Source organism: Trichechus manatus, unplaced genomic scaffold (genome assembly GCF_000243295.1).
Source record: "Trichechus manatus latirostris isolate Lorelei unplaced genomic scaffold, TriManLat1.0 scaffold00026, whole genome shotgun sequence".
Taxonomy (NCBI): Eukaryota; Metazoa; Chordata; class Mammalia; order Sirenia; family Trichechidae; genus Trichechus; species Trichechus manatus.
The window spans coordinates 10573661-10584505 of record NW_004443962.1 but is presented as its reverse complement, the minus strand read 5'-3'; the positions used below and the strand labels follow the sequence as shown (position 1 = coordinate 10584505).

At 38.7% G+C, this 10845-nt stretch overlaps 1 protein-coding gene across 1 annotated transcript in view; it reads left to right on the top strand.

The window, feature by feature from the left end:
• Nucleotides 1–10845, top strand: part of FAM162A (family with sequence similarity 162 member A) — a 33053-nt gene that overhangs the window by 15429 nt on the left and 6779 nt on the right. Inside the window, exon 2 of the mRNA XM_004373723.2 lies at nt 9975–10097. Coding sequence (XP_004373780.1) covers nt 9975–10097 — 123 coding nt within the window. The remainder of the gene's footprint in view (nt 1–9974; nt 10098–10845) is intronic.

The following is a 10845-nucleotide window of genomic DNA, read 5'->3' as shown; positions in this document are numbered from 1 at the left end:
ATATACACGCTACAGTGGTTTTGCTCCTCTAGAGATCCCAAGCCTAAGACATTGCTGAGAATTTGCATTTCCACCCCAGAGATACTGAATCAGAATCTACATTTTAACAAGACCCCCAGGTGATTTGTATGTGTAATAAATTTTGAGAACCACTGCTCTACTAGTGGTTCTCAGAATTGGTCTCTAAGCTGCAGCATTAGCATTGCCTGGGAACTTGCTAGAAATGCACATTCTCAGCAGGGGTGCCAACTGAAGCCCTATTTTGGAATTTCTTTTTCTGATAGTGACAAAGCTGTTTGTCATTAGCTACCATATCTTTACTTATTTGTTTCACCCTAGTATACTTGTGGAGCCCTGGTGGCACAGTGGTGGAGAGCTAAGGTGAGCTGCAGCTGCTAACCAAAAGGATGGCCGTTCGAATCCACCAGCCACTCCTTGGAAACCCTATGGGGCAGTTCTGCTCTGTCTAATAGGGTTACTATGAGTTGGAATTGACTCGACGGCAGCGGGTTGGGGTTGGTTTAGTATACTTGTGCTTTCATAATTGTTAGCACACGCATGCTTCTGTAAGAAATAAATTTACCAGCTAGAGTGCAGTGTTTATTTATAGTTCTTTTTGTTTTTAGCCTTACAGTTTCCAGTCAAAATCATGTTTTCCAAAGTTGGTTAAGTCAGCTTCTTTGTTACCCACCTTGAAGGTAATGAGCTTATGAGGCGAGGTTATGTGGATACTCATCTGTAATACAGGTGGATAGGTTTGTCACAGTCTGCATTCAGCCCGAGATCTCTCACCATCATACTGATATTTTCAGATCTGCATACATTAAAGCTCTTTGTGATGTACAATTTTGGGTTTTTGACAAATGCCATTTTTTTTTTTTTTTTAAAGTAAATCATCAGCAAACTTCATAGCTAGCAACAGACTACTTGCAACACACCTGTCAACAAATCTTGACAACCTGGTCCAGAAACTACATTAGATGGTCTCCTAAAGGTCTCTTTCCCCTCCAGCACTTCTTGAACTTTCATTTATCACCACCGACCACTGGGTCCTAGAGATGATCATGTACTAGGTCACGTCTCTGATGGTTGTCTCCAGAAGCAGCTTGAAAGGTTTTGAGAAAAAGACATCCCCACTTCTCTGCACCATTAGGTTGGAAAGGGGGAAACTACCAGGGGTAGAAGCCAGTGCTCGAACCAGCCTCATCCCAGCCACCCCACTACAGCCTCTAGGCAGCAATAGTATCTCTACGGCACTGGTTTCCCAGTTGTGGGTCCCTAGACGAGCAGTATTAGCGCCACCTGGGAAACTGTTAGAAATACAAATTCTCAGGCCCCACCCACACCTGCTGAACCAGAAACCTGGAAAATGGGGTCAGATAACCTGTGTTGTAACAAGTTCTTTAGGAGGTTCTGATGTACACTAGAGTTCGAGCGCTACTCTTAAGATTAACCAGCCAGTTGCCAGGCAGAGCTTTAGAGGCAGCTGTGAAGCCTCATCTGACTTCCTGCTAGGACCCTGGGGATGTAGAACTGGTCAGCCAAAGACAGGCTGCCAGCGCAGCCAGAGGGTTAAAGGGCTGTTTTTTTTTTCTGTTTGTTTTTAATTGTGATCCACTAGAGGATGGAAAATTTCTGGCTTGGAAGCCTGGTGGAATATTTTCTATGTCTTTGAAATAGAAAAAGATGTTAATGGCACTAAAAATTGTTTTATGCTTTCATTTTATAATTGCAAAATAGAAACCAAGATTTCATCCCATACTTTATGTTTTTTAGTGATAACATTTTTTTAAAAATTATTTTCACAGCACCTAACAACAATAACAGCAACATAATGAGATCGTGTTTGTATGTTTTCATTGCTGTTTATATTTTAGCAAGGTAAAAGTTACTGGCTCCAGTATGAAATTGCAGTAAGAAAAAGTTGGAAGCTATGTTCCAATCTAGGTAACCTCTCATGCCTTTTGGTTTCTACCCCCTGCTTCTACCCCAGGTACCTCTCTGACCTCAAGTCCTACTTTTCTTCCCATTGTTCACTCCACTCCAGCCACACCGGCCTCCTCTTGGTGGTCCCTAGAACCACTTTGGGGCCTTTGCACTTACTGTTCCCTCTGGAATATTTTTAAGTCATATATCTGCATAGCAAGCTCCCTCCCTTCCTTCAAAAGTAGCCTTCTCAAAGAGGACTTTCTTGGCCACCCCGTCTAAAACTTCACACATACATCCCATTCCAAACATACAAACACTGCACCTCCCCCTTGTTTATTTCTTCTCTCTGGCATACTTAACATTATATGTATGTGTGTGTGTGTGTGTGTGTGTATATATATATATGTTTTTGTTTTTGTTTTTTTTTTAGTTTCTCCCCAGTAAAATGTAGTTTCTATTGGCAAAGATTTTTTTTATTTGTTTTGTATACTGCCTAGAACAATGCTTGGCACACAATAAGTACTCAGTTATTATTTATTGAATGAATGAAGATCTCCAAACATGAAGTGAAGTGGGTGTACGTTAGCCTTTTTGCGTCATCATTATTTCCCAAAATGAGCTGAGAGGCAACGTATTGTCTTCTCTTCTCCTAAACTGCCTCCATCTAATTAAGAGGGATGGGGAGAGGCAGCTATCTAAGGAAATAATTATTGCTTCTTTTCTGTTTCTGTTTACCGAGTAGGGTCCTTTTAGCTGGCTGCTGGTTAACCTTGTTCCTTTCTTTCTGAGTGCCTGCAGCATGGCGTGAGATAGGGCCTTGTAGGTCACGTTAAGGTGATGGCTCTCAAAGTGTAGTCCCTGGACCAGCCGCAGTATCATATAGGAACTTGTCAGAAATGCAAACTTCCAGCCTCTACCCCAGAACTATTGATTCAGAAACTCTGGAGGTCCGGGGCCCAGTGATTTATGCTTTAACAACCCCCTTAGGTGGTTCTGATACATGATATAGTTTGAGAATCACAACATTAAAGAAGTTTATCTTAATTCTGAGAGCTATGCAAAATGATTGGGGAGTTTCACAGACTTTCCTCATACCCACTTAACTGCATAATTACCTTGGTAAGAAATGTTGACCACCTTAGGGGTAAAATTGATTAAGTCCTCTGAAATGTTTAAAAGATAAACATTTTAAATAGCGCTTCAAAAAATGAACTTAACGTTTGGAGTACCTGCTGTGTTTCAGGCATATTGCCAGGTGCTCTCACATTTGTTTTCCCATTTAATCTTCACATTGCCTCTGGTAAATACCGCAGGATTCACATTTAAAATGAGGAAACAAGCTAAGAGCAATTGTAATTTATCTCCTTTCCTTATAGTGTACACTTGCTGCCACTAGGTGGTGGGGTTGTCCAGACCCAGACAAACCAGGTCTGGGATGAGAGACCTAGAAAACTGAGTTACATGAAGCCACTTATTAAAGAAATCAGACTGCAGGTAACCATAGATCTTCACACAAATAGAGGTTCCAACTTCCTTTATGTCAGAGTGAAGACCTCTGAAAATCCATTCCTCCTTAAAAGCAATCCATTCCTACATAAAGAAATGAAAATGCTGCCAAAAACTGTTGAACTTTTTGAGAACTTTGGAAAATAACCGAAGTCTCGCAACAATCTGAGGAACATTTATCCAAGAAAAACAACTGAATCTTGGTAAGAACAGCAAGCCTTGTTGTCATGGATTGAATTCTGGCCCCCCAAAATATCTGTCAAGTTGGCTAGGTAATGATTCCCAGTATTGTATGATTGTGTGATCCGATGTGATTTCCTTATGTGTTGTAAACTTTATCACTATGATGAGGTTATATGTGATCTCCTTATGTGTTGTAAACTTTATCACTATGATGAGGTTATGCTGATGATATGTACAAGATTAGATAGTGTCTTAAGCCAATCTCTTGAGATATAAAAGAGAGAAGCGAGCAGAGACACATGGGAACTTCTTACCACCAGAAAATCAGTGCCAGGAGCAGAGCGCGTCCTTTGGACCTGAGTTTCCTGCGCACAGAAGCTCCCAGACCAAGGAAAGACTGATGCATCACAGGGACCTTCCTCCAGAGCCGACAGAGAAAGCTTCCTGGAGCTGATGCCCTGATTTTGGACTTGTAGCGTACTGGACTGTGAGAGAATAAACTTCCCTTTGTTGAAGCCATCCACTTGTGGTATTTCTGTTGGAGCAGCACTAGATGACTAAGACACTTGTGGTATTATAACTTGCCTCACTTCTATGCCCCTCTCCCCAGTTCCACAGTAGTCTCGAAAACCAACAGCCTCACAATCACAGTAGCTATGAAAAGCAGAAGCCAAGCAGACAATGAAGAGGGCAGAACAGCTTTGGAGTTCACCAAAAGCCCCACCCCCCGTGAATTGTTACTGTTTGGCCATTCTGGCAGTTTCCTGGAAACTCCTACTTGCAGAATTATCTTTATTTCATCCAACTCAGAGTTTACTCAGTGTGAACAGCCTCCCAGGGTATTTGTTGAAAACACTGAGCAGCATTTGTTCAGCATCACAGCAGCCTGAGGTAGTGATAACACTTGGGGCAAACAAGAAGCTGACGGAGAAAAAAAAGGAAAAGCTGGAGAATGAGATCTTTATAGGGGGCTTTGAAAAGCTCTGACATATTCCTATAATAGAATATGTCCAGGGAGTGTGCATGCCCAGGAAAGACTTAAGAAGTCTGTAAGCCCTGTGGCTCACCTTGAGTGCCTGCACAAACAAGAAGTGGAAGGCTAACGTAATGTTGTAAACTGGCTGGCTAAGGGTAGAAGGCATGCCCCAACATGCACATAGAACTCCCATGGCAAAAGCTGCAAAACTTAGTGGTGCAAGGCATTTGAGGAAATCTCTGCCTAAGAATTAGCTGCCCACTAAGCTAACTGATCAGAGACTTTTGTGGCCAAGCAAAACAAAGAATACAGATTTTACAGAATTAGGTCAGCAAAGTCACTAACAAGCAAACAAACGACTAGCGGCAGGCAGCAACAGCAACAAGCCCTGGGAAAGGGAGAATCTGATTTCCAGAGTTACCGTATTAGGTTAATTAAAATGTCCGGTTTCTGACAAAAAAAATTACAAGACATGCAAAGAAAGAGGAACATGTGGCCCATACACAGGGGAAGGAAGAAAAAAAAAGGAGTCAATAGAAAGTGTTCCTGAGGAAGCCCAGAGACTGGTTTTACTAGATAGACAATCTACTATTAAAAATATGTTTAAAGAACAAAAGTAAACATGCCTGGAGAACTAAAGAAAAATATGAGAATACATCTCATCAAATAGAGAATATTAATAAAGAGATAGAAATTTTTAAAAACCAAGTAGAAATTATGGAGTTGAAAAGTACACTAATGAAAATGAAAAATTCACTAGAGGGGCTCAACAGCGGAAGAATCAGTGAATTTGAAGATAGATCAATAGAGATTATTTAATCTGAGTAAAAGAATGAGGAAAAATGAACAGAACTTGATAGGCTTCTGGGATACCATCAAGCATATCAACATAGCATAATGGGAATCTCAGAAGGAGAGAAAAGAGAGAAAGGGACAGTTTGGGGCCATTATTTAAAGAAATAATGACCAAAAACTTCCCAAATTTGATGAAAAAACATTACACATCCAAGCAGCTCGACAAGCTCTGAGTAAATTCAGAGATCTCCATCTAGACACATTATAATTAAACTCTCAAAAACCAAAAATAGAGACTCTTGAAAGTAGCAAGAGAGGAGTGACTCATCACGTACATGGGCTCTGCAGTAAGATAAACAGCAGATTTATCATCAGAAACCATGGAGGCTGGAAGGCTGTGGGATGATATATACGAAGTCCGGAAAGAAAAAGACTGCCAAACATGAATTCTGTTTCCAGCAAAACTATCCTTCAACTATGAAGGAAAAAACACCTAGAAAATGCTGAATTGGCAAATATTGTGTGATATATATATTTTACAACTAAAAAAAGGAAAAATAAGACATTCCCAGAAAAACAAAAATAAAATTTGTCACTAGCAGACCTATCTTACCAGAAATATTAAAGGAAATCCTCCATGCTGAAATTAAAGGACACTCGACATTAACTCATTCATATGAAGAAATAAAGAACACTGGTAAAGGTAACTATATATGATTAACATAAAAGACAGTATAAATGTTTTTTGTTGTTTGTAACTCTTTTCTATGTAATTTCAAAGACAGCTGCATCAAACAATAATTAGAAAACTGTTGATGGGTTCATAATGTATAAAGATGTACCTGTCATGGCAATAACAACATAGATGGTGAAAAGGAACTGAGTTATATAGCAGCCAAGTTTTTGTGTACTATTGAAATTAAGTTGGTATTAATCTGAACTAGATTGTTATAAATTAAGATTTAATTGTAATCCCCAGGGCAACTACTAAGAAAATAAAACAGTATAGTGAGAGAAATGATAATGAGATTTAAGTGGAATACTAAAAAAAAAACTATTTAATAACAAAATAAAGCAATAATGGAGGAAGAGAGCAACAGACAAACAAACAAAAAAGACATATAGAAGATGAACAGCAAAATGGCACAGGTAAATCCTGCCTTATCAGTAATTGCATTCAATGTAAAAGGATTAAACTCTTCAATCAAAAGGCAGATTGACGGAACGGATAAATAAAAATGATCTAACTATATGTTGTCTAAAAGAGACATACTTTAAATTCAAAGATGTAAATAGTTTGGAAGTAAATGAATATAAAAAGATACACTATGTAAATTTTAACCAAAAGAGCTGATGTGGCTATATTAATATCATACAAAATAAAGTTCAAGACAAAAGTTGTTACTAGAGACAAAGACATTTCATAATCACAAATGGATCAATCTACTAGGAAGACATAACAAGTACAAACATAAACACCTAACAACAGTCCCAAAATACATGAAGTGAAACTGACGGAACTGATGAATTAAATAGACAATTCAACAATAATAGTTGGAGATGTCAGTATTCTAACTTTCAATAGTGCATAGAACAAGTGAACAGAAATTAACAAGGAAATAGAAAACTTGAGCAACACTTTAAACCAACTAGAGCTAACAGACATCCATAGAACAATCCACCTAACAACAGCAGAAAACAGTCTTCACACATGCACATGGAACATTCTCTAGGATGGACCATATGTCAGGCCACAAAACAAATCTCATGAGTTTTAAAAAGCTGGAATTACTCAAAGCCTATTCTCCAACCACAGCTGAATGAAACTGGAAATCAACAACAGATGGAAATTTGGGAAATTTGCAAATATGTGGAAATTAAGCAATACATTCCTAAATAATAGACCAAAGAAAAAAATCACAAAGGAAATTAGAAAATATTTTGAGATGCACAGAAATGAAGCTACAACATGCCAAAATGTATGGAATGCAGCTAAAGCAGTGTTTAGAGAGAAATTTATAGCTGTAAACACATATACAAAAAAAAGATCTCAAGTCAGTAACCTAACCTTCCACCATAAGAAACTAGAAAAAATAGAGCACACTAAACCCCAACAAGCAGAAGAAAGGAAATAATAAAGAAAAATGAGTGGGAAATAAATAGAGAATAGAAAAATACATAGAGAAATCAGCAAAACCAAAAGCTGATTTTTTTAAATCCTCAAAATTGACACACTTTTAACCAGACTGACCAAGAAAAAATAGAAGACACAAATACTAAAATCAGGAATAAAAGAGGGGACATTACTACTGACTTTACAGAAATAAAAAGGACTATAAGGGAATACTATCAACAATTGTATGCCAAAAAATTAAGTAGATGAAATAGATTTCTAGAAAGACAAAAATTACTGAAACTGAGTCAAGGAGAAAATCTGAATAAATTTCCCTAACAACTAAAGAAGTCAAATTAGTCATTTTAAAGCTTCCTGCAAAGACAAGCCCAGGCCAATATGGCTTCAGTGGTGAATTCTACCTACTGCCATCGAGTCGATCCTGAGTCATAGCGATGCTATAGGGTAGAGTAAAACTACCCCATAGCGTTTCCAAGGTTGTAATCTTTACGGAAGCAGACTGCCACATCCTTCTCCCGAGCAGCTGGTGGTTTTGAATGGCTGACCTTTCAGTTAGCAGCCGAGCCCTTAACCACCCAGGCTCCTTGGTGAATTCTAACAGGCATATAAGAAGAGTTAGAATTAATGCTTTATGAACATCCAAAAAACAGCAGCAGAGGGCTCACTTCCACCTCATTTTATAAGGCCTTGACTTGCAGCTTCAATTTCTGCCGTGTTGTCACATGGCTGTCTTCTCTCTGTATCTCTTCTCCTCTGGTATAAAGGCACCACCCATATTGGATTGGTGGCGCAGTGGTTAAGAGCTCTGCTGCTCACCAAGAGGTTGGCAGCAAAAATCCACCAGCCACTCCTTGAAAACCCTATGGGGCAGTTCTACTCTGTTCTATAAGGTCTCTGTGAGTTGAAATCGACTCGATGGCAATGGGTACTCCAATATGGTAGACCCTGGGTGGTGCAAATGGTTTAAGTGCTTGGTTGCTAACCAAAAGGTTGGAGGTTCAAGGTGACCCAGAGGCACCTTAGAAGAAAGGCCTGGTGATTTACTCAAAATCAGCATTGAAAACCCTATGGATATACCCAGAAGAAGTGAAGGCAGGAACACAGACATAAACCTATATGCTGATATTTATTGCAGCACTTTTCACAATAGCCGAAAGATGGAAACAACCAAAATGGCCACCAACAAGATGAATGGATAAACAAAATGTGGTGTGTTCACACAATGGAATACTACTCAGCCATAAAGAGAAAGTCCTGATGCATGCCACAACATGGATGAGCCTTGAAAACATCATGTTGAGCAAAATCAGTCACAAAAGGACAACTATTGTATGATCTCACTTATAGGAAAAGAGCAAATACATAGAAACCAAAAATTATTGTTAGCAGGGCTGGGAAGAAGGTGGAAAGGGGGAGTTTTTGCTTAGGAGGTATTGAGTTTCTGTGAATAGTAGCAGAATGATTTGGAAAAAGATAGCAAGAATGGTTGCACAACTTGAAGAATATAACCAGTGTTACTGAATTGTACATGTAGAAAGTGTTTAGATGGCATATATTATGTATATTGTCACTGCAATAAAAAAAATAAAACCCTATGGAGCACAGTTCTATTCTGACACACATATGATCGCCATGAGTTGGAATTAACTCGAGGGCAGCTGGTTCTCCAATATGACCTCATATTAACGGGTAACATCTTCAAAGATGCAATTTCCAAATAGGTTAATGTTCACAGGTAACAGGGGTTAGCACTTCAATGTATCTTTTTGGAGGGACAGAATCCATATCAGTCACGTATTAATTGTTGAAGCTATAGGGTTGCTATGAGTCGGAATCAACTCAACAGCAACAGATTTGGATTTTTGGATTGGGTAATGAGTACATGGGGTTTGTTATGCTGCTCTCTACTTTGTATGTGTTTAAAATTTTACATTCAAAAAGTTAACTGTGTAGTTTTTTAAATTACACATAATTAATGACTACATCTAAACTTTCTAATTGGGGAGTTGTGATTTGGAAGGAGCAAGACTCTGAAGAGCCCCCTGCTGGCCATTGCAGCCTATTACCCAGAGTTTACCAGAACAGTGTTGATAGCCACTTGGTTTATCACTTCTGGAAGGTTGCTAATCTCTACTAACCAGCCCTGGTGCCGTAATGCATAATGTTGCTACCAGAAACATTAATGTTTAACAAGATACATCAGAGAAGTACTTACATAAAAGTTAAAGCTGATAAAATTTGTATCTTGTAAATTATTTTGTTTCCTAATCAGCAAAACATGTATATTTTAAAATAGCACCTTAAATATAGTATATGTACCTTATATACAGTATAGTATATTTATTTTAAAATGAGTTAATTTTATAAATGAAATATATAATCTGTAGGCATTTCTCATTTTGAGAAAACCACATATTTTCTTTCTCTGAAACATTTTTCTCTCTTTTCTAGGAAGTTTTTTTAGGTCGTGTGAAAGAGATGTTTCCTTGTCTATAAGGCTCACCAGAAGCACTGATTTGAAGAGAAGAAATGGTTTTTGCACCAAACCACAGGAAAGTCCAAAAGCTCCATCCCGTAAGTTTTCCTGGATTTTTCCAGTTATGGATGAGGCAGCACCCAAAGAATAGAACATCCTGGAATCAAAAGACCCTAAAGAGAGGTAGTCATAGGGGCTCCCACATCACATCCTATCATGCAGGCCAGGCCCCTAAATTGTACTTACGTGGCCTATGCTCTCACATGTAGCAATGATTTCATTTTCCTCGTTTGTCATTTTCATTGCTCTCTTACCTCAAGGGCTGGGCTGGAGTGTTTTGTAGGAACATAGATACCCCAAAGTAAATAGTGGTCTAGAAATTATCTTTTAAGGGGCTCCAAAGATGAGCCAAATCAAGAATTGATGTTTGGGTAAAATATAACCAGGGCTAAGCTCTGACTTGGGCATCAAGTCTAGCTCGCTCCAGTCGTATGCCTAAGCTTGTCATTGTCACCACTCTGGGAAGAAGGGGCATAATATAAAACTGTCACAGGTAGTGTTTGGCCTGCTGCTTCTTCGTAGGAGTACACTTGGGCCAGACAGGTCTTGGTGAGTGGAGAGGAACCATCTCCAAGGAGTATTTATCAAGAGCTTAAAAATGCCCATGTTCTTTGGCCTCTGGGGGATCTAGCCTAAGAAATAAGTCTGTATACAAAAAAACACTTGAGTTTAAAGATGCCCCCATTATTTATGTATAATGGGAAAATAATAAATAAATTTAAATGTCAAATAATCAGGGAATGATTAACTATGTATGTTAGATCGCCTTGATGGGATATTATACAA